The sequence below is a fragment of the Thermobia domestica genome, chromosome 3, assembly GCF_964235325.1.
Source record: "Thermobia domestica chromosome 3, izTheDome1.hap1.1, whole genome shotgun sequence".
NCBI classification, from domain to species: domain Eukaryota; kingdom Metazoa; phylum Arthropoda; class Insecta; order Zygentoma; family Lepismatidae; genus Thermobia; species Thermobia domestica.
In genome coordinates this window covers 130,461,511-130,487,175 of record NC_137456.1, presented here as the reverse complement: position 1 = coordinate 130,487,175, position 25,665 = coordinate 130,461,511, and the positions used below count along the sequence as shown (strand labels likewise).

Sequence of the window (25,665 nt, the reverse complement as noted above, 5' to 3'; positions counted from 1 at the left end):
ACTTGACTAAAATTAGAATAGCAAAACGCGTTAAAAATACACAGTAGTCAAGGGTAGACAGGCTCGCCGAGCAACTGGACAATTGTTTGCTGTGCTCTCCACTTTATGATACTCCCCGCTCCCCCTCAAAAAAAATCCCTGAAATATTTACATCATTTTTCTGGAGTGATACTCAAAATAATGCGCGTACCTTGTAAATTTTTGTTGGCAGTAACTTTGCGTATAAGATTGGTCAACCTTATACCACCAGCGCAGTTATCTATAATCAAATATCAAATGAAAACAACACGTTTGTTTAAAGTATCTTTATTTCAAAATGTCATAATTAAAAATCATAATTCAGGTGGTTACAGACATAATATGAGATATTACAGCAAACCGACAGATTTAGTTGAAAAAATATTTACCAGAACTCATCTTCGAATTTAGCAATCTCCGTATGGACCCACACTGTCTGACAAATGTATTCCGGAACGACGTTCGGGTGTATTCCCGTCCAACTAAATCTCTATGTAAATGACGTAATACCCCTTCCTCTGATTAGTTTGTGTGTCCCTTCCCAATATCTATACCACTGCCTTTTTTAAGGGAGTCCAGAAGTCCACCTTATCACTGGTTCTGACTTTCCTATTTCTCCATTTTAAAATTTGGTATCTTTGAAGGAGGAGAAATGAGTTATTGTAAAGTACAGAGTTCTTAATTGTTCTGCTGAAGTTTTACTAAATATTTCAATTGTAAACCATTTGGAGGGCGTATGTGTGGTTAGCAATCAATGTAAATCTGAAACGGTACGTATTGATGATTCTGAGATGAGGTATGAAACTTCAAACAAGGATCAAGTCAATATCCCCCCCCCCCCCACACACACACACATAATTTCAACATTTGCAAGATAATCTCCATGGTTTGAAAAGTTAATATTTAATTTGTGGTAAACAACAAATAAAAGGAAACTCTCTTAAACTACACGTTAAGGCTTAATACTTAGCAAACACTATCATTTTATCAAAGCACAAACAGAGAAACTAACTGTTTAAGAGGCAACCAGTGATAAAAGCATCACGCTACCGAAATAAAAACGTGTGGCAACCTCGTGAAAGCGTGACTTGGAATAGATTATGAATGTAAACAATGCTATTGTGTGATATTCAGTGTAAGGTTCTTTTCTTTATCTTACATTCATACTACTGAATTAATTTTAAACATCATCCTAACATGAGATTACATGGAAAGCCTCAATGGAATCATATGATGAGCTGTGGTCACGCGAAGTACTAGACGTTTAAATCATATGACAATCAGTGAGCTTTTTCCGTATTGGTTCGAGTCAACGAAAAGCAAAATTTGCGTTTTAATTTGCGATATTCGGTTTCACATTTTTATTATGCGACATGATGTCCATGATCCAAATTTTGTTTTGGAATTACCTATTCTCTACATTTCTTTTTCACAGTCACCACCAAAAGTTCCGTTACATTGAGCTGTTCCAATTTTGCGAAGAGATACGAAATGAGACCCCAGAACTCTCGAAGTATTATAGCAGGTTAATATAAACGAAAGTTGTACATTTTCATGAGTAACGATATTTTTTTGGTTTTGTTTTATTAACTGTGAATATGTTTATGCAGTGGAGACTCCGATAGAACGTTTAAATCTGATTGCTATGCTTGAAACAGCTCATTTTTTAAAAGCTCTACTCCAATGGATTAATACATATGCAAACTTACGTTTTGATCTAAAAGTGAGGAGGTCAAAAGGAGATACGCAATTATGGTGGAAAAAAATCATCGATGACATTACTTATGTGCTCCCTCTCTTTGCAGAAGTGTTAATTATGTCTCCAGTACTGATTAAATAAATTAATTAATCAGTGAGTTCTCTTTCACATGGTGAAACTACGGTAGTCCTCCGAACTGTAAGAGTAGATTCTAAACAGAAGTGTAGATTTTTCAGTTTCATTCCAGTAATCAGATAACGAGGAATATTGAACTTACTCTTCCCGACAATGTGAAAAACAATTTCTCGTAATCTCATATTGTTTTGTTCAATGAAAATTTAATTTTAACACAGGAAACGAGATATTTCTGCAACTTCTGGCTTCAGTAGAGATTAAGGAGAAATTGAATCTATGCTTGACACAATAAGTTCAGATAAACAGTTTTTTGCTATCAATATTTCTAATCGTTTTTGCTGTATGGTGATCAATATTGAAGCCAAAAGTAGTAGCATATGTCTACTACTTTCGGTTTTAATAAATGGATTAGAAGCAATATTAAACCGTATTTTTTTCTACACTACATTCAATTCATATTTAAAAAATGTTTTCTCTCTATCTCTTGCCGTTCTAGCGGTCAAAATTGAAACGGGAAATGGCATATTTCTTTCTATTACGGTTAGAATAGAGGGATTACACCTGATAGTGAATTTATTCTTATATCTTGAGACACTAAAATCATATAAGGAAAACGTATTCTCTATCTAGAATGCGGCCACACTACAGAATATATAGACTCTACGAGTCCTATGAAGAATCGTTCTGATGTGTGATTAGCAAGGTGACCAGACGTCCCGTTTTAGCCGGGACAGTCCCTTATTTTCAGCCGTTGTCCCGTTTTTTTCTGATTCTCAAACGGGACGCCTAAATGTCCCGTTTTTAAGCAAAAATGACCCAGGTGTCCCGTAATAATTATTCAAAATATAAATGGTCAATGCAAATTCTACGCTTTTTCGTACCGACACTCATTGGGAAGGTTCAGCTGTGCCTAGAACTTCTGAATGTTCAAATGGGAATTGAGTGTTCTGTGATTCAAGTGTAAATTCAGTTGGAATTCTGAGTGTTCAAGTAGTTAAAAGTATTGTTGGGTTGCACTTAAGTTAGAAACGCTGTGTTATCATTCTTACTTATGTATTTTGTAAATTGAAAACACGGTAAATCGAGTCCCAAAATGCAATGTGGAAGTCACTCCCCTCCCCCCACCGACGCCGATTCGTATGCGTTCCGTTTTTGAAAGTAAAAGTTCTGGTCACCTTGGTGATTAGTGTCATACTAAAGAGTTTGAATAACATGTTTCCTGTAGTAATCATACCTTTAGTATGATGCTAACCATACGTCAAAACAACTCTGCATAAGGCGCTATGGTTCCACGAAGACACTATGCAGTGACTCGCTGGATCCCAACGACCGCGCTATATCACGGGTCGTGAGAATAAGTTATATGTATCATTCTGGCGGATCGGATATACACATCCCGCACATTGGTGCAGGCACTGGAGGCTGATGCAAAGCGCCTATTGTTCCTACAAACAGTTCTACGTTTCTAGCAGAGTAGGGCATATTTACTCGGTGCCCATGGCTGTGGCTTCCACTGACTACATAACGTAGGCATGAGAGTCTACAATGGTGGTGTAAACGTTGCGCATGAAGAGACGAATTGCAAGGCATCCTACTTTCAGGCGAATCCTACTTCTATCTGCATCTTTTTGATGACCGCATGGAACAGGCTAGGGGACGCCTTCAGTTTTCATCGCCACGTTGGTCCAGCATCGGGTGTTATGGCTTGGAGTGCCATTGGATTATGTGCCCACTAGTGCTTCCTAATCATTGACGTACATTTGATCAGCCAACAGTACATTGACAAGGTACTGGATCCGTTTGTGGTCTCTTTAGTTTAAGTCCTACCGGGAACTATATTTCGGCAAGATAATGTGCGCCCTCATGTTGCAATTACTGTTCTGCACTTCATGGCAAGACATAATCTGCCTCTACTTCCTTAGTCTTAGAAGATGTGTTTCCCCGATTGATCATGGTGATATCCCCGATTGAAAACTACGAACACAGTTGATGACCTGTGGCATCATGTGGAAGACGCATGGATAGCGATACTCAAGGAGTACATCCAAGGGCTCATTGTCTCGATGCCTCGCTATATTGCAGCTGTTCTGACTGCCAATAATGAGTCCACAGTCTACTAATCACCGCCAGTTCTGCTCCGCCGTCACCACATTATCACGCATCACACGGAGCAGTAAGTTTAATTATTTACTATGTGCCGTACCATCAACACTCTGCCTGCCAACTTTGACACTGCTATCTTGTCTTCTTCTTGGTTGTTGCATTTTCATTAGTGAGCAGTGTATAAAACACAAACATAATTCTTCACTCTCTTTCTGCACAAAACTTTTACCGACTACTCGAAATAAGCCAATGGCACCTCTATTGTCTTAATTGCTTTCTCTCTAACTATTTTGCTCGATCATAATACTATGTTTAATATTCAAACTATATCCACATCAATCTATTGACCTCTACAGTAAAGTTGAATTTGGAAGTGAAAGATAAAGAGTATGATGTTGTCCTAATGGAGAGGTCTTGAGTACCTTTCTGCTCTACATGGTAATGTCATGGTAGAGGATTGTAGGGTATTTTAGCTGCATATTTGTTGCCCACCATCGAAGACCAGTTTGAAAATTACCATTGTGTATATCGACATAACAGAACACCTGTTTACAGTGCACGATTGTGGAGGAGTGGTTTCACGACAACCACGTATCGGTAACGGACTGACCTGTTTAAAGTTCTGATCTGAACCCTACTAAACATTTATGGAATGGTTCGGAAAAAATCGACTGGGTGCCAGACCATAAAAGTCTACATCAATACCTCCCCTTATTACAGCTTTCCGCGATGAATGGGCTAGCATTTCCCAGGAAATCTTTCGTCATCTGGTCAGAAGTATTCCTTAAAACATCATGAAAAATCTCTCACAGAATAGGATCTTCCTCTCTACACCCTCTAGCTCCCGATGGATATCAGAAACACCTGATAGACAAACTATTATTATTATTATTATTATTATTATTATTATTATTATTATTATTATTATTATTATTATTATTATTATTATTATTATTAACATTTTAAATTTACTATTATCATATTTTTTTAAAAAATATATTTTATTTTCTTCTTCACACAGGGTTGAAGCTTAAATGTAATCATGCAAGTAATACAGTAACGAAATCAAGAAGTAAAGTTGACATGTACGTACTCTTCTTTTAAATTATTATATCCTTTTGTATTATGTATAAAATCAGGAAATGCATATTCATAGGGAAAGAATGCCTTGTTAAAAATATCTCACTTGTTGGTGGTTGACACACCAAAATGCTTCATATGATACGCTACTATGTATAAAACATAGTGATATAAACTCTGTTGACTTTTGATTTCAGAAAGATAGTGATCCGTGTAAAATTATGAAAAATCACACTAAAATAAATATAGATTACCACATCTAATGTTACATATTAATAAAAAAATACATTAAGGTTTCTAATTATGACTGATAGGCTGAAATAATTAATCGACTTTTTTTTCCATAGGGTACTATTTTAAACTTAAGCTAAACTGGTTAGAATATTCTAGAGAATTTGTCCTCTTTTCTGGAGTTTATTGATCACTGTAAGCCTACAATATTTTAGGTTTTGGTTCTTCTTTTTCTTCTTCTTTTTTACTTTTCTAATGATTGGAATTTACCTACCTATTCACTACACTCTAGAGATTGCTATTTTGTAATTGGGGTCACTCAGATTCGGGTGGGCTCCGACTTACTCTCTTCGAAGGTTCTCCCCTCACTAATCTTAGAAAGGCTCACTCTAGCTCAGAGTCGAATTTACTATTTACCTCATTGTTTTCTTTATTTGTGTTCGCTGGAACTCAGGGTGTTAGTTTAGGTCGCTATCCGCTTATAGCGCTCGTGCTTACAGGTGCTCGTACTCAGTTATTGAGCTCTCGAGTGCAGGGCTCACGAGTTAGTATATGTCCACACTACAGACTCTACATTGGTTTCAGTAACATAAGAAACTAAACGAAATTTAACGTTTCATGATTATAATCTTCAGGCTAAAGAAGACGGATGATTAATGAAACTGAACGGTTATATGGGAAGAAACGGAAGAGCCCTGAGAAAACCCAGGGACACGATGTTGTCCACCACAAACTCATATGGCCTGGAATCAAACCAAGAATCCCTAGCAACGAAAACAGCAACAAAAAGACAACACCAAAGATAATTTAGTTCCTAATAAACACATTAAAGTTTCTGTAATTAGATTCAGAAGTTTATTTTTTGAGTAAGATGTTAATACCAGTACCTTGTTTCCTTACTTTTTAGGAAAAGCAACATTTTTGCAGGTAGTCGCATTAGTAAGAACATAACACGTCGCTTTGCAAACAAATTATTGATGAAAAGATGCAGACCTGCTAATCTACAACCTTGTAAAGACAAAGGTAAGTTACCCCAAAGGTGTAATATGAAATGGTGTTATCCTTCCTGTATATAGATCCTACAGGGTAGATCATTTATCTTGAAACGCTGTCGTAACTTTTAACCTAATAGTTAACATACACTGTAATACAATAACATGAATAATGTTGCCAGTTCAATATAAAGTTATATCTTTGAACTGACACTGCACATGCTAAAAGTCTGTTTGCAATATCATATTCATTATTTGGTACCAAACTAATAACTCTATAGTATCTGAAACATTTGTAAATATCCAAATTTTGGAGATTTCTACAACGGTAATAACGTAAATGAAGCGTGTCAATGCACATAGAAAGTAACTTAGTGCCTAATACTATAACCATGGTATGACATATTTCTAACATGTAGAAACATAAGCGACTGAAAATTTTACTTTCTTCAATAGGTTTTATTTCGAAAAGTGTTTAGTTAAGTATCGCAACCAATCACATAGAGGACCTTAAATAGGCGTAAAGATCATAATGCCATTTACAGTAACTTAGTATCTCAGCTCGCTCTGGAGATACAGAAAATACGGGTAGATATTGCTATACTGCTTAATATGATGTAATGGGGATTTTTTTAAAAGTTACTTTCATATGTTTCTATAAACTACAGGAATAGATTTTAGTAGAAGTAATTGCAACAAGTTCTCACAATTTCATAATCTTAAGTATGTTGCACACTTTACCAAATTTCGTCAGATTGACCCCGCGTAGCGTGGTCGCTAACACTCTCGCTTTCAGTGCGAGCGGTTTCGGGTTCGATTCTACCCGGTCGAAAAAGTATAAAAAGCTTTTTCAGGCTAGCCATCGTGCATGAGGTTTTCTTCACTCACGCCAGATACCTAACTTGTAGGTCCCAGGCCACTTTCTTCCTTCCCCAATCCTTTCTTCCTTTCCTTTCCCCCAGATTGTGTGCTCGCCGAGTCAAGTTATCACTCATACATGACGGACTAAATGGCCATAGATGCCGAAAACCCAGAAATCGAAATCCTAAATCCTAAAGTTCATCATATCTCCGGAACGGGTTAATTGCTGTAAAAGGCATTATGACCTCTATGTTTATTGTAAACGATCTATCTGATTCTTAGGATGTGATATTTATCTAAGCAATTTGTAGAAAGATTGAAGAAAGTAAAGGTTTCAATTATGTGTAACCTTGTTCCTATTTGTTAAATAAGTGAGTTTCGTTTCACGGTGTGAAACTAAAACTTCCAAACTATGGGAATTCAATACTCAAACTTGAAGTAGTTCATCTATAAGCAGTGGTGCTATTCTAATTTTTTAACAACCGGTTCCCTCTCTGTTTCTCTCACTCTCTCTCTCCATATATATATATATATATATATATATATATATATATATATATATATATATATATATATATATATATATATATATATATATATATATATATATATATATCTGAGAGATATAGTAGACGGATAGGTAGATAGATAAATATAATTCTCTTGTGACATGTAGTGACCTACACAGCATACAAATGATGTGGCGAAATTATGTTGCACTTTGAATATCTTGGAAATGAATTATCCAAGAAAGATGGTTGTCAAAAAGTATTTGAAAGACCTTCATCCAGCAATGGATCGACAATTGTTAATAATGGTATGTATGAGTTTCAAATATAAACAAGTTGAGAATACTCCAAGAGCATTGCCAGAACGAACTTAAAAACAATGGAGAGATGGAGCGGGAAGGATAACTTTGATTGTTCTTAGATGTAAAAGTAAATCTTTTTATCCGCACTTTGTTCTGTTTCTGTTAAAAATTCGCAAAATACAATCTCTCTATGACTTACAGTTTACGAGATATTGCTCCTTAAATCTCCAGAAATTCGAACTTTTTTGGCCAATATCTGAGGGAACGGTAGCCTGTTGGCCAGTAGCCAGTTGATCAGTGGCCATCGGTTACTATTGGCTACCAAAATATTTACCATCCTCTTAGGTATTGATCGACACCAATATGATCTCCCTATAACTTATGGTTCCCGACATATAACTCCTTAAATATCTGGAAATCGATGTTCATGATATTAAAGTAGAAATCTTTGCATTTGTCCCAAAAATTTTGTAAATGGCTTTGTTGCGAACATGCGTGACAAAATTTGAATTAGTGGATTTCAAAATAATGCTTCGGTGTATCTTAACAATTTCACGCATCTCAAAACGGAAGACATACTTGACTAACTGCTGAGAGACAATACTTTATGAACAGTGCCGTACTTCTGATTACAATCGGTTAACAAGAAGTTGTACATTGGATTGATTTGGTATTGCTGGTTTTCGGCAGAAGTTGATGCCCAATCCACGGTATGGCTACCAATTGTAGCGTTAGTCTGGTTAACACAGGGTGTAATTCGTTGTACCTTAGTATCTGATGTTTGTTCGCTATCTGAAAAAGATCGAGAGAGAATGCGATGCTCTATAGTGATGCAGTCATCATAGATAGACAGAAGAATCGTATTAAGTCGTCACCGTAGTGTTCCAGTAACAATGCATGGTTGCGTTTCATGACGACCGTTAGGCCCGATGTTGAGTGGTAGAGGTAGTAATCCTGGATGCTGACCGAGATTCGAAGATCCTTTAACCTTGCTAGAGTCTGTTATCGTCTGCTACAGTAGCCGAGAACCGAGGCGCAAACGAAGATGAGAAAATGAAAAAAGTCTTTGATGAAGTTCAAAAAGCAAAACACTCATCGAAAGTTATTATTAGGAATTAGACTTCTGGGCCTTCGGCATCTATGGACATGTTAGCCCGTCACACATATGAGGTATGACGTCCCTCGGCAGTCACACTGTCCGGGGAAATGGAGAGGAAGAAAAGGACGAGAAAGGAAGGAAGTGGGGTGGGACTATTATGTTAGGTACCATCTCAGTATTTGCCTGGTGCGAATGAGGAAAACCCAGGAAAAACTCATTCAGGATGGCTGGCCTGAAAAACCTGTTACAACTTTTTCACCGAATGTTTCCACTGGGAATCGAACCCGGGACCGCTCGCACCAAACACGAGAGCGTTAGCGACTATACACTTCGAAAGTAAAAATTTACATAGTTTGAATATTTATCTCTTGAATTTGATTGAATTATTGCAAATATTATTGCTCTCTACAAAATACATTAGAAAGATAGAGGAAGCGTGCTGCCATCTGTTAACAATAGTCGAGCTTTTACACTCACTTTAAGAGCATTCATAAATAATCTTTTCGAAAAAAAAAAAATGAACACTTTTCTCATAGTCAGTGAGCACCACATAAATGGGCGCATCTAATACTTATTTGATCTTTCTATCAGTTTTCCACCACAACCTGCATGCCATGTACTGTACTACATCTCTAAATCCAGTCTGTTCTCTTGGGTGGAAGTTGTAAAATAAGACGTAAATTTTAGAATGCTGAAAAGATTTTCTGAAGCTAAGAATATTTCCATGTTTTAATATAAATTTACTTTGAAAAAACAAAGATATTTTTAGCAAAACTGACAGCATACTATCATATATAAATTAGTGATAAAATGGTCTTGTTTGAAATGGAGTAAAAATGTATTTTGGATATTACTATAATATGATGTTGCACAGGAGCGGCGATTCGGGGGGGAGGGGGCAGTTGCCCCAACTTTTTTGAAGTTATCCTGTAATGTATATAGTTTCATTTGGAAATGTAAAGTTTTTGTATGTATTACAGGTTCGTAGAAAAAAATGTGCCATATAATATTTGTCGTTGCGTGAGAGTACGTATTGGTTATTTGTCTTCCCGTAGAGTTACGAAAGCTACAGGAACAGATCATGCCTTGCCCCCCCCCCTTCACTTTTAATGTATAATCGCCACCAATGATGTTACATGTAAGCTTGTAGACTACATACTAGTAGAGATGCAAAAAAGCCGGCTTTTTTGAATCGATGGTTTTTTTCACATAAAAAGCCGACTTCTTTGGGAAAAAAACGAGAATTTTGGAAATTTTGGCTTTTTTCAATTTCATGATTTTTCTATCTAAATAGCTTTCTTATAGTATATTCTATAGTTAGATAAAAATTCCATGACCTGAATGTGATATTTCGCTCTGAAATTCACCATCAAGATGGATGCAGCACATGTTTTACGAATTAAAGCTAACATGAAGAATGTAGTATTTGAGGGTAATTTTAGAGGCTATTTAACTTTATTTTAACTTTTGAGTTATCGACATCTTTTTTCTTCTCTAGTTTGTCATCCGTGTTTCATTTCTAAGAGCTTTTAGTACTCTAGCTTCTAGCGCAAAAGTTAAACTTGCCCGTTTTTCTATTTATCCGTCAAAGCGTACGTTTTTCAATATATCCGTCAAACCGTACTTCCACATTTCTGTTATACTGTAGCTGTGAAGTGATTTAGAAATAATTTTCCGGACACAACCTTGAATACCAATTTATACAAATAATCAGTAGCGGATTTAGAAAAGTACTTTAGGAGGGTTTTTTCTGATTGTTTCGTTTCCTAAAAAGTCCTAATTTTATTTGGGAAGTGCTTGAAGTTTATGAGTACAGGCATAACTAATATTTCGTTTCGTTTATATGTTTAGCAATAATCTTCCGGATACAACTTTAAAAATCATTTTATACTGAGAATCAGTGACGGATTTAGAAAAGTATTTTGGGAAGGATTTCTTACTAATGTTTAGTTTTTTTAAACATTCGTAATTTTTATTTGACGGGAGCTTAAAGTTTATGAGTAAAGGCATAAATAATCACTGGCACAAATCCCGGGGGGACGAGGGGGACATGTCCCCCCCCAATGTTGGACCTGGGGGGGACAGTCCCCCTCAATAATCTGACTTAAAAAGTACTTTTTGGGATAAGCTTGATGATTTGTGTCCGACTGCCACAAAGGAATGTAAGATGAAATTGATTTCTCTTGGCTTTTCCATTTTTAAAAAAGAATCGTAATCTGTAGTATTTCAAACTGAACTTCGTGCTTTAGTGCATTTAGTAGTCTCATCAATATGGATTAATTCCACTTCTGCTAGTTGGGCACAAATTGCAAAAATGACAGAGAAGGGTATACCTTTCTCCTCATGCTGAAAAGTTGTCTCAGCTGTAGGTACGGGCACAAATTCCGGGGAAATGGGGATGCATGTCCCCCCCAACATTGGAACTGGAGGCTCTCCGAATAATCCGATTTGAAAAGTGCTTTTTTCAGAAACGTGTGATGATTTGTGCCCAACTGCCACAAAAGAAAGTGAGATGAAATTTGTTTCTCTTGGCTTTTTCATTTTTAATGAAAATGAAGGTGTGCGACTGTGCGTGACGTAACCTGATTGAAATCTTATCTCATTTTCTCCCCTAGGCCCTAGCACACGAAGAATATACAGACTATCCTATGTCACTAGAACCCATCTTTTCAGTAAATGGGAATTTAATCTATTTGTAGTATCAGCCTAGGCATCTACTCATGCTTCGTAAGCTAATTAACTCTACAGCCTATGGAACCCTTCCCATAAGCTGAAGCACTGAACCAAAAGCTCTTCACTGACTTTTATCCTTAGCCAACTGGATCCAGTTTCTACTATGCATTCCTATTTTTGCGAGACTCGTCTTAATATTGTCTTCCCATCTGCGCCTAGGTCTTCCTAATGGTCGTTTTCCGATTGGTCTTACCGCTAACACTTTAAAAGCGTTCCTACTTTCTTCCATCCTGGCTATATGTCCTGCCCACCTAAGCCTCCTAGACTTGATGATCCTAACAATGTTTGGTAGACCGTATACATTATGTAGTTTCTCGTTATGAAGTTCCGCCATTCTCCATTCCCGTTCCTCTTGGGTCCGAATACTCGTCTCAGGATCTTGTTCTCAAATACTTTCAGTCTATGTTCTTCCTTTAGAGTGAGCGACCATGTTTCGCAACCATACAGAACAACAGGTATGATTATCGTTTTATATATTTTATGCTTCGAATTCCTCGACAGAATTTCCGACGACATGAGATTTGAATCGAATAGTAACACGAATTCCCTGCTTTTAGTCGACATTTAATTTCTTCGTGAATATAATTTTCGTCTGTTAATATTGATCCTAGATATTTGAAAGTATCCACTTTATCAAAAGAATTATTTAATATTTTAACGCATCCATAATTTACCGTATTACGGTCCCGACGCACTTCCATGTATTTAGTTTTTCTCTGCATTTGCTTCTAAACCCATGCCCCTGCAGGCATTTATTTCTATTGTTCTCCTGTCATCCCCTATGAAATTTACATCATCAGCATATACCATAACCTGGTGAATACCGCTCAATTCTAGGCCCTGGTTGCTATCTTTGATTTTCCTTATAGCGTATTCCAGCACAAAATTAAATAATAATGGCGACAACGCATCTCCTTCTTTCAGGCCATTCTCGACGTGAAAGCTCGTGGTTAAAAATTTTTCTACCCGGACTTTACTTTGGGATTCATTTAAACATGCCTTAATTGATCTAATTAGCTTTTTCGGTATTCCAAATTCTGTAAGAACGTTATACAATGTTTCTCCCCTAACCGAGTCGTAAGCCTTTCTAAAATCAATAAATAGTTGATGTACCGGGCTATTGTATTCCCACTTCTTTTCGAGTATTTGGCGAATGGTAAATATTTGGTCGATAGGTGATCGATTTCGTCTAAATCCACACTGATAATTTCCAATAATTTCATCTACGTATGGGGTCAATCTTGCTAATAGAATGTTTGAAAGGATTTTATAGGATGTTGACAGAAGAGAAATGCCTCGATAATTATTAGTCAGTTTTGTCGCCTTTCTTGTGGATTGGAACAATGTTTGATTCTTTTCACTCTTGCGGCAATTCTTCCTTGTTGTATATAAGGAGAATGAGTTTGTGTATCTTGTTCCACATTTTTTCGCCTCGAGCTAAAATTAACTCAGCCGGAATTTCGTTTACACCCGGAGATTTGTGTTTCTTTAATTTCTTTATAGCGATTTCTACTTCTATTCGGTTGGGTTCTTTAATATACGTTTCTGCGGTGTGTATCTCCCTTTCTCCACGCACATTAGTTTTTGCTGCGTGTTAGCAAATCGTTAAAGAAATCTTTCCATCTTTTTAAAATGCTATCTGTATCAGTGAGAACTGTTCCATCAGCTTTCTTCAATATAAGCACGGGGTTGATAGCCTTTCTTAAATTCGTTGATCCCTTTATACATGTCCCGAATGTTTTTATTTTTACTATTATCTTCAAGTTCCTAAATTTTAGCTTTTTAAAAATCGCGTTTCTTTGTTCCAAAAGTTTGGGAAGTTTTCCCCCTGATGTCTACGAAATTTTGTGCGGTTATTTCATTCTTATTTTGTAGCCAACGTAATTTTGCTTGTTTTCTCTTTTCTGCTCGTTCGAACCATGGTTTGTTGCTACGCATTTCCGCGTGTCCCAATTTTTCTTTTGAGAGAGGATGCTTCGTAAGCAAAAAAAGAATTTAATTGCTCGAATATTTTTTTCCATAATCTTAAAGTTCCATCTGTTAACTAAAGAGTATATGACATGCGTTAGATTTCTGTAACGATTCCTTTAATGTTATGGAGATCAAGGGGGCCGATTTTGGGAGGTCGGAGCCCCCCCCCCCCCCCAAGAGCTCACGTGGACCCCTATATTTTTATAAATATGTATTTTTATATGTACTTTCTCTTGTTATATGTATTGTTTTATGCATTTTTTATTAATGCTCCCCCCCCCAAAGTTACAGAGAAATCGGCGTCCTTGATTGAGATTATCATCATTTAGCTCAAAGAGTATTGTTGCGTCATACATAATTGATATTCTTTCTTCATAGTTTTGGGGAAGTCATTATTTATACTATTATAAAACAATTTTAACGTGGATCTTTGTGGATGCCTAATTAGAAACATACCAATTATAAATATGCATGTATTCAGATTTCAGAATGTTTTTAGGGCAGTGATTTGTAATACTGATATGTACTACTACTTCATCTACATCGCCTAATATATAATATACTCTACAACAGTTGATTAGATTCACCTACCGTAATATGAGTTTCATCTCCCTTCTCTAGAATAAGCCTCAAATGTGCCCACCTCCCAATGTTGAAGACAACCAATAACGTATTTAGGACTTTGTTTCGAGGGGCTATGCCCAACACAAGGAAGGAAGTGGGCAATTGCCCACCTGAGTTTGAGAATTAAATATATTTAAAGTTATGCATAAATTGATGTTATAATGGCAAGAATTGCAGACCGATAAATCCTATATGATATGATACAAAAATTTAGGAGTGAATCTAGCCCTTTATTCTAATCATACAAGAAAAAGGAAGCATCCTCTTGGCCTTCCTAATTTTCCGGGCTAATTATTCCCCCGTTTTGATTTTCTTGTCATGTTGATATCAGCGCAAGTTGGTGTGGAATACCAGTTTCGCTTATCAACTCCTCTTAGTTTTGGTGTTACTGATGATGACCAACTTGAATCACAACTGACAATGGTCGATAAAGTATGATAGACGAAATGAAAGAAAGTAACGTCAAGAAAAAGAAACAGAAAAGTAGAAAGAACGAAAGAAAGAACAAAAGGACGCAGTTCTTACATGTAATGAAATTTGACAAATACAGTATTATTTCTGAACAAATAGCATAAGAAAATGGAAAGTCAATGACATTCTTAGAAATGGTAAGAAGGATTATTGCTGTACGTGGAATGCGAAAAACTAACAAATTTATTTCGGGGGAAGCTTGAGCCCGATAGCCTCCTAAATACGCCACTGAAGACAATTCTGTTCCCTGATTCTTCACAGCATTGTTTTACAACTTCATACATATTTTGAACATCGCTTATATGCAGTGTTCGAAGTGGGAAAAAAGCAGAGGCGGCATGTTTCATTATGATTTTAACTCAACATACCGGCTGTTTAAATATTGTCTTGATCACTGAAAAACCAGAGACGGTATGTCCTCATTACTGAAAAACCAGAGGCAGTATGACATACCATCTCATTTCGACTACTGTACATATATATATATATATATATAATATGGGAACGGTCTTACCCGTCCCCCCCAATGTTGAACACAGATTTGCGCCGATGTAAATAATAGATATTTCGTTTGTTGCAGACATTCCGTAACTTTGGGGAACGGGCTTCAGTCCGAAAGACCGCCCCCCTAACCTTCGCAAAACCGTCACTGCTGATAATTAGTAATAATAACGATTTAAAAACAATAAAAAAGGAAGTCGCCCAACTCACAGTACACGCACTATTTCTACATTCACAGATGGAATGAAGAAAAGCTTTGTCAGAATGGTCGAATGCTGGTTGAATCCCGGACTTCCCGATAGAAGCGCAAAAGCTAATCACTCAGTCATGTTTGTTGTGCAGTTGTATTTAGCTTAACTTAAATATATTCCGTAGTCTTTTTTTTTGGGGGGGGAGGGGAGTTCCGTAATGATATGTTGAATCCTCTTGTTAAAAATTCAGAAAACTTGAGGATTGGGTAAACTGTGATGGTGGTTCTATAAAACTTAACTGTAGAATTTCAAGAATATACAGAACCAAAAGCTCTAGATGTGCAGCCTTTAAGTGTATCATATAAATCTAAGTATTTCTCTTATGTTTTATTTTAATTTTATTTTGTTTCAAAAAGAGGGTATGGAATATTTTGAAGTAAAAATACTACATACTATTTTGCTAGTTATTTGTGTATTCTTTAAAAAGAAGTGTTTACTTTTAGGGTTGGCTGGTTTACACCAACTTTTTTTTTTTTAATAACTGGTTTAAACCACAAAAATAAAAAGAATGAAAAATGCGAATCGTGTGAACTTCATGGTAACGTTTCCAGATATCAAACTACCTGCAATAGTTTTATTTCCCTTTCACCTTTTAATCAAGGTGTCCCATGTTCAATTCTCGGTCGAACCACAATCCTTCTTTCATGCGTAACCCAAGTAGCGGTTCGGATGTCAGTTTAAGCGAAAGTCTTCTCCTTGATAACCTCGGTATTTCGTAAGGATGTTAAGCCTAAATATACGAAATATAAGGATGTTAAGCCTAAATATACGAAACAAACCAAATTGTATGCCTAAATGCGTGTTGTTTTATAAAGAAGCCAATATTGCTTAAATATATTGATAGAAATTGGCAAAATTTATCGATTGCCTACGTAGCTTCCAACATTAGCTTGGATTGGACTTTCAATGATATCTACGTACCGGTACTAAATTTGTAATTTAATACCTCAGTTTTAGCGTACTGATTATGGTACGTTGACCTTTAAATTTTACATGCAAAGCAATAACAGGATTTTCCCGTTATTGTCTTACATTTCAAGTAATGACGGGATTTTCCCAATGGCTAGGGCGGGAGATTCTCAAATTAAGAAATTTACTGACCGCACTTCTTTAAGCTTATGGGAGTTCTTCCGGCATAACCCCGCTGTTGCATAATAACATCAAGGCGAAACAAACTTAGGCTATTTCTGTGAATATGTAATATAAATACATAAAGCAAAAAATCTAAGTCAAAAAAGCCTGGTTTAAACCAAAAAAGCCTGGTTTAAACATCCCCCAAAAAACGGGTTTTTGGCATTTTCAAAAACAACCACGGTTCTTGCCAAAACTCTGCTTACTTTTGTATATAGGAGGTTAAAAAATTCTTATTATATACATTGGTTAATCCTGTGGAATTCATAATGTAAATATGTTGAAGAAAAATTGTTTGAAATATTTTTTCGAAATTCATAGTTTATTTTCGATGTTTTATATTATTATCAGCATCAACCACTAATTAAATGATTTTTTGTGTTATAGAGAAGCGATACAAAGTCTGTTTTATCAATTTAAAGCAGTATTTTGAAAAAAGACCAAAATTTCCGAAGCAAAAAAGCAAAGCAGAAAAAACCGAGTTTTTTCCCAAAAAAGCCGTTTTTTTTCCGAGCCCTTGCATCTCTACATACTAGATAATCTGAAAAATGCTAATAGTTTTGTTACAGACAGTATCATGTAGCTTTGATGATAAAAAGAAGTCGTTCATGAAGCAGAAACTCCATATGAAGACTGCTCTATCAGCATCAGATTTTGACTCCACGTCACTTGCAGAGCAACTCGTCATGATTGACAGAGATTTTTTTCTTAAGGTATTTTATCGTTAGGACTATTATACATTTTATATCGAAACTTCTTCGTTAATATTTCTGATATCAGTATGAAACCAGGGGTGAAAGTAGAGCCCAACAGGTAGGGGAACGCATGATGTCACACCGTCTCCCGTGCCTATATTTGCCATTGTAATTTTTGTTGAAAGTGGGGACATAAGTTAATCATGGGCGTCTCTGGCGGGGAGACGGAGGGACGCGTCCCACCAATATTTTGAAATACGAAATATTCAATATTTTATTTTAATTTAATTTATTTAGACACTCACTAGCAGTTAGATCATTTCCTTTGATGTCCCCCCCCCCCAAATTTTACATGCCAGAGACGCCAATGAAGTTAATACACAAAAATTTACAGATCTGTAGCAGCTCCCAAAGCGTAAATTTGGGAATTATATCAATTTAGCATATTTCACTGCACAATATCTCCAACGGGCCAGGATAGAAAAATCTGAAATTTTGGGAATAGTTAGTCCTGTAGTATACCAAAACACACAACAAAGCGCGTTTTGTGCTTTTGGGTAGAAGGGGGTCAAAGTATTAAGTAATGACGTCATATTCTAGAAGGTGTTTTGTTCATAAAATCTTTTTTGGACATTGAAAACATATTTGGGTAGAGGAAACAACTTACGTAGGAGTCTGAATTTCTGAGTGCATGTAGTCCTGGGTCATAAGTTAATTCACAAAAATTTACAAACCTGTAGCTGCTCCCAAAGGCCTGAAAAAATAATCGTAAAGTTGGCGAATTATGCCAATTTAGCATATTTCATTGTCCAATATCTCCAATGGGCCTAGATAGAGAAATCTGAAATTTTGGGAATAGTTAGTCCTTTAGTATACCATAGTAGAAATGGAGCGACTTGTACACTTGAATAGCTTTTATTGCCCTCTTAATTGATTTTATTGCTTTTATGACTGTGTACTTTTGATGTCAATATGGCCGTGTCGGCCTTGGGGAGACCGGCCCCGTCCTTGGGGGAGGTTTCTGGGGGAAGTGGTTTTATTAGTTGTGCAATAGAGGTTGTTTGGAAAAGTGGAATGACCTTCTTTCTTGTTGAAACACGCTCCTATACGATTCTTGAATCGAAATTATAATCAAATTAGAATTAAAACTATGATTTAGATAATTAGAGCATTGGTATACGTCATTGAACGCAATCTCTAGCTTCAAACGCGATCCAACACGGTTTTTGATTGAGGATATGGATTTGAACGGTGTTCCTAGCTTCAAACATGATTTAATACGTTTCTTGAATCGAAATTATAATCAAATTAGAATTAAAACTAGGACTTAGATAATTAGAGCAATGGTATACGGCTTTGAAAGTGATCCAACACGATTTTGATTGAGGATACGGCTTTGAACGCTGTTCCTAGCTTTAAACATGAACCTATACGTTTTTGAATCGAAATTATAATTAAATTAGAATTAAAACTATGATTTAGATAATTAGAACTTCACTATATGGTTTAAAACGCGTTCCCTAGCTTCCACAAGGTTTTTCCCCATTAATTTAATTATGATCTGACTTGTAAAGCTCGTAACTAATTGAACACTCTTATTTGAACTAGAAAATTATGAATAATGAATATGATTACACCCTTTAAGCTCCAATGTTTAGCAATGATTTTTAATGGTGTTTTGTTTTACGGAGTAAAGTATTAAGATAGAAAAAAGGAAGGAAAGGAGGAAATATTTATTTATTTTCATCTATTTTTCTTGTTGCGAACTGCACTTCTTTCGTTTAGCTTGCGTGGTTCTTAAATGACAGACTTAACTTTGGTATTTTTCAGCGGCGCTCAGTACAGAACTGAAGATACGCAAGGCCCTGTGTTCTCTCCAACATCCATTGCAATACTGAGCGTTGGAAGAAGAATGAAGTTCAGTTTCTCACACCCTATGCAAACAACCTTGCGATATGATTGGCCAGGAAAAACCAGTTTGCTCCGCCTTTAATGTTTAACCATGGGAGATAGATACCTGCCAATCATTCCCTCTAGTTTGAGTGAACGGGAGAACCAACCTTTCCCCCGCCTCTCTTTGGCCGCATCTTGTGTGAACAGGATTCTACCCTCTCCTCACCCCGCGACAATTGACATACATTTCTTGTACCCACCCTTCACCGCCTCTCTTTGGCCGCATCCTGTATGAACAGGATTTTACCCTGCGACAACTGACATACATTTCTTGTACAAACCACTTCTGGTGGATGGTTTTGCGAACAACAACCTTTTCCCCCGCCCACTACCCTGTTCGGACAAACAAACAGGGTGATGGTACCAGACTGTCCTTGGACTTCAATGCCAATAACCTGATGAATAAATGGTTGTCCTTCATTTTGAGTTTGCAAAACAACACACACACAAAAAAGAACCTGTAGAATGGTTTCTGTGTATTGCCACATACAATAATTATGCTGTTCTTTTCGGCAAAATACAAGTTATTGAAACAGATGTTGAAAATGATAGCTATATAGTTTATTGAATAAAGCCGGAATTTTAAAATCTAAGAACATTGTCGCCTGAACCCAGCTAACGAATTTTATTGCTTGGTAAACAACTATTGCCGTGAAAAATACGACAATTTGGCGTCTTTGAGGTATGAATTCAGACATGCTGGCGATGTTTTTCAAACTTTAGGCATTGTGTGAAAATTCCCTGGTATTACCTCTATAGAAAAAGAAAGAAATATTTTCCTTCGATTCGGCAAGAGACCGACAAAGGAATTCTTTTCTGCTTCTTTGCAGAGTGAGGCAATGCTGTATTACAAGGCAAATTCATTTACTTTATTTTTTTCTCCCCCTATTCCATTCCCCTTATGTTAATGAATAAATAAAAATATATTATATAAATACAGTACACATTTTCTGTATCAACAATTTTGCTCGTGAAGTCTTCTGCGTTGCTTCTTTAAAGTGTTTTTCTGGATTTTTTTTCTGTGTTTGTTCAAAGAAGAAGATATTCAAGTAAGTTTTATATCATTATAATTGATTAGATATATTTGCATAAGTATCGAATGGTGGGACTCCCCTAGAAAATTAACACATATTGTTTTTTCTTATGAAAATAATTAACACAGTGTAGAAACGAACTAAGAGTTGCCAATATGTTTTAACTTGTGGGGAGCATAGCACCCCCAAACAGGGGAACCGCGTCCGACTTATAACGCCTTCCGTGTTTGCCAAAACCGGGGGAACCATACATGGGGGCATAGTACCCCAAACAGGGGGAACCTCCCATGATTTATATTACCTTCCGTGTTTGCCAAAACCGGGGGAACCATACATGGGGGAATAGTGTCCCAAACAGGGGAACCTCCCATGACTTATATTGCCTTCCGTGTTTGCCAAACAGGGGGATCCATACATGCGGGGGCATAACGCCCAACACCGGAAAAGCTAGCTTCCTGAACGGTCACCACGAAGGAACGAAATATTTGGTTTTTTTTTTAATTGTTTGAATACTATGTTTGAGTTTTGATTCCGTTTCGGTTGCGTTTTTGGACAAGTTAACCACAGGAAAGAGTCAAGAATGAAACTAGCATTATTATATTATAGTTAAGAACATGTGGGGACACGAAAAATATCTTGGCAGTGTTAATCTTTTTAGAGAAAAATGCGTGGTGACATCCCTTAAGAATCGCCAATGACAGATGCACTTATAGTTTACTACAGAATTTTTTTTTGACGTTTTTAGAAATACGTGGTGACATCCCTTAAGAATTGCCAATGATAGATGGACTTATAGTTTACTACAGAATTTTTTGACGTTTTTAGAAATGCGTGGTGACGTCCCTTAAGAGCCGTCAATGAGATACTTTACATAATAGTTGGTATTTTAGAAATGCGTGGTGACGTCCCTTAAGAGCCGTCAATGAGATACTTTACATAATAGTTGGTATTTTAGAAATGTATGGTGACATCCCTTAAGAGCCGTCAATGAGATACTTTATAGTTTTAGAAACGTTTGGCAATGTGCCTTAAGACACGCCACTGACGGACTTTACGACAAAAATCAAGTGTGCAATTTCTTTGAATCTTTATAACTGAAATTGTGATTAAACAGAATTGCGTACTGTCCAATATTTTTGATGGTAGATTTTATATAAATACATTGTGTCTGAATGATTTGTCATGAATCTGTATTCATATTGGGAAGTCTTTTCGGAAAATAAGCAATTTACACATAAAGAACACTTTTAGAACACATACATATTCAATATTTACTACAGATAATGTTCAAAATATATTGTTTAGTGTAAAATAATTAAGTTCAAGAAAAGATAGACATTTGTTTGCTTGTATCCCTAATATTTAGAAAATCAGTCAGTATTAAGTGTACAGATGTATTCACAAAGTGTTCAGAACTGAACAAAAAGTGTTCAGAACCGCGAAAAAGTGTTTTCATACTGAAAAATGTACTTATATAAAGAGCTCTTAGTTGTAGTGGATGCAATTTTCCAAGATACATGTGAATATTGCAATTTTTACGTAAATGTGTAGACTTTTCTTTCCTACAGTTAGACTCGAAAGAAAAGAACTACGTTCATTGATTCATTTTGGATCATAGCAGCGGACTCCCCCTTTGAATTCGTGTTAGAATAGCTTGGCTATCACGAAACGTAGTGAATACTCAAATGGTTCTTTTTCCAAGACATGACAAATGAAAGAATGTAATTAAGTGAGAGAAATTTAAGCTAGATGTTCTTTATTTCTGAATAAGTGTTGGGAATATATTTGAAAAATGAACTTGCGTATTTTTAACATGTGTTGCAGTATTCAGAATCTTAATCATATGGTAGTCACATGGTTTTTGTACATACTAACTCTATATTAAGCAAGGTAATGAGTGAGAAAAATAAATATTGGCTTTGTAAAAATGAAATGAAATACGAAATATCTTGTTAGGGGTGCAGAAAGAGAATCCAATGCAGTGTGAACGCGCTCGTTTTGCGTGGGGAAGAGGGGCGACTATACCCGGAGTGAATTCCCCCTCATAACTTTTCAATTACTGAATGCACTCGTTTGCGTGGAGAAGAGGGGACACTATACCCGAACTGAATTCCCCCCTCATAACTTTTCCAAATAGTGAACGCGCTCTTTTTGCGTAGAGAAGAGGGGCTATACCCGTCTTTAAGAGTAATGCCTCCCATTACTGAACGTTACTTGTTTTATACATGGATTTCGCAGTGAGAGATTTTGGTTTTACCCCGTCTTTTTGGCACTAGGATTTCAATGTAAACGTATGCAGCAATACTAGTAGAGGGGGTCATCCCCCTGAAATGATGAGGTAGTGGTCCCTCACTGAAAAACTGGGCTTCATATCCCAGAAATGATGCGGTACCGCACCACTTAAGTAAATATTTGCTCTGTCATTGAAAGACTTGGCTTTATATTCCTTATTTAACCCAATAGTTTTACTTATACGCGTTTGATCTTCAATACTCTGATAGAATATTAAGACCAACAGAATATACAAGCATGTGCTATGGTTTATTACACATTGAAAACATATATATACTATACTCACCTGAGAAATATACGGAAATCAGTCGCACACGCGTCAGCACTGCGGGACTTTCAACGCACAACTAATCTTTAATTATGACTCTTGCCGCTAGATGTCACTAGTAGTTCTATTAAAATAGTATTAAATCACTATTGCTAATGTATTGGTTTTGAATTTTTTCTTGGAAACATATTGGTAGTATTAGTATAAAAAAGTATAAGGAATCCGCAGACATAGTGTTTGTTCAGTTGGCATAACCTAGGATTGAACTACAGACCCCCTAAACATATGAAGTGAACACCTTACCAGTTTTTTAAATAAATAAATAAATAATTTTGTTTGAATTCCGTTTATAGCATTAAAATTTTGCTTGTTATGTTGTTGGAGCGGACTCATATAAGTTTTTATCGGGATTGAGATATAGGATTTTACAAGTGCAAGAGTTTTTGCGGGTGAATTAGATTTATCTTTTATACGATGATGAAAGATTGATTTGATTTTATATTTCCGATCTCTAAACATTTTAACCTGTGAGATCAGACAACTCCTAGCAAGCATACTATTCGGGAAAAGAGGGAAATTAGGTATCACGCAAGACATTTGTTTGGTGTAAATGAGAAAAAACATTATTATTATTTTTGACTGAATGCCCCGCCGGTAATTGGACCAGAACCGTTTGCTTTGAATGTGTTTTCGGGTACGTCCGCGTCGCGACACCTTTATACCGGGATTCGGTTCCGGGGGCGCTTACATTGAACGCAAAAAGCGACAGCGAGTATGCTACACGGAACCATCCGCATTAAAGCCAAAACGCGTTAGCGACTACGCTGTGAGGGAACACTGGTTCTCCTTACCGGGAATTGAACCCGGTGGTGCCTGCACTGAATGCAAGAGCGTTAGCAATTATATTGTGAGGGGGAACACTAGTTCCCCTACCGGGAATTGAACCAGGTGGTGCTCGCACTGAATGCAAGAACGTTACCGATTATATTGTGAGGGATCACTAGATTTGATCTTAAGTTATTGGTACGTTTAGCTTTGGGTCTTACACAACACAGATAGTTTGCTTGTACAGATTTATTGAGAATTCGAAAATGTATAAAGTACTCTGCCAGAATTCTACATAGCTTTTGCAAACTAAAGGCTAAAAGAAACTGATTTTCGTACGTGGATAGAATAACAGAATTTTTATTTCTATTAAGTATAATTTGCACTATTTTGGTGAAATTATGTTGTACTAATAACATTTTTTTTATTATTTTCCAGAAGAAATGGAGTCCCAACACCAACCATCAACATCATCATCCGCTTCTTCCTCCTCCTCCCTTAACCATATCGAGTGGTTTGAAAAAATACATAATTTATTAGATGTAGCAGAGGGAAAGAAAAGGAGAAGAGATGAGGGGACATCACAAAGGACGAAAAAGACGCGCTACTCACCAGTGGTAGAAGTGGTTCAAAAAAGAAAAGAAGCTACACCAGTGGAAGAAGTAACAGTGCCACTAACTCAAGAAAGAAAAGAACTTCGACCAGTGGAAGAAGTAACACTGGAAATAGTGGGGGAGCGGGGTAATAGCGGGGCAGCGAATGAAGCTGATATATATTTGAACGATGGGGAAAATTGGGTTATAGTGAAGGCAGGGGAAAAGTGGGATAGATTAGAGAAGGCAAGAAAATTAAAAGAAAAATTTTTGAAATAAAATAAGTTGTATATATATTTGTAAATAAATCGTGTGTTCTTGCTGGATGGGTGCTGGGAAATTTGTGTTTTCTTTCCTCTGAATTTTTAAAACCTTTCTAACTTTTTAACAGTACTGAGGTATTTTGATAATAGTCTCAATAACTAATGTGCAAACATATAAGGTTTCTTCTTCCTTTATATATACTTGAAATTAATGCAGGTTCTATTTTGATGAATGGTTGAATTTTGAGTTTATTTTTCAGCAAGAAGTCTCTATTTTTTCTAAATTCTTAGAACATTCCTTGTAAGAATTAATCTGTTGTCACATGACCTATCTTCGGGAATCGAATTCTCGACGAGTGATATTAGAAAATGTTTTCGTACAAATAAAAATATTAAATGTCCAACACTGATGTACTATTCAGTTAGCCAAGACGATCATACTAACCACTTGGCCATGAAACAATTTTAGTTGGTGCTTACATGATTTTTTTTTCAGTAGAAAACAAACTGTACACGAAACTATACTGTACAAACCTTGAAGATTTCAAAACAATTGAAAAGAGAGAAAGAGAATTGCTTATTTGATTTTTCACCAGTAATATTTCTCTTTGTCTTGTGGTAAACTAATCAAAGTTTAAACTTGGATAGGCTAAAGGAGACAGTAATTATGAGAAATGAACGAATGATTTAATGTTGTTTCGTCTTGAAAAACTCCAAGAGAGTTCACTACAAGTCTAACTGCTGGTACTACCACTGACCCACTGCTGTCTTATATTGAAATTTGAAATCAGATTCTTTACTAGTTAAATAAATAAATAATTAGTGGTCTCTCTTCGCTATGTATTGAAATGATTTCCCCTTGACTGTGTATTAAAATGAAATGTGACACCTTACAATTATTTTGTCTAGGATAAAGCAATTGGTAAAATGAAGAAACTCTGAGAGGAACGCTTGGAAAATGCTCAAGAAAAAAAGTTACAGACACAATATGTTCAGCCATAATTTTAGTTGGTCAACCCGGGATCTCAACC

General features: G+C 36.3%; 1 protein-coding gene across 1 annotated transcript in view; it reads left to right on the top strand.

The window, feature by feature from the left end:
• Window positions 1-25,665, top strand: part of LOC145680738 (uncharacterized) — a 112,538-nt gene that overhangs the window by 46,889 nt on the left and 39,984 nt on the right. The window contains exons 4-6 of the mRNA XM_081751697.1: window positions 4,977-5,040; window positions 6,174-6,289; window positions 17,270-17,424. Of these exons, the coding sequence (XP_081607823.1) occupies window positions 4,977-5,040; window positions 6,174-6,289; window positions 17,270-17,424 (335 nt within the window). The remainder of the gene's footprint in view (window positions 1-4,976; window positions 5,041-6,173; window positions 6,290-17,269; window positions 17,425-25,665) is intronic.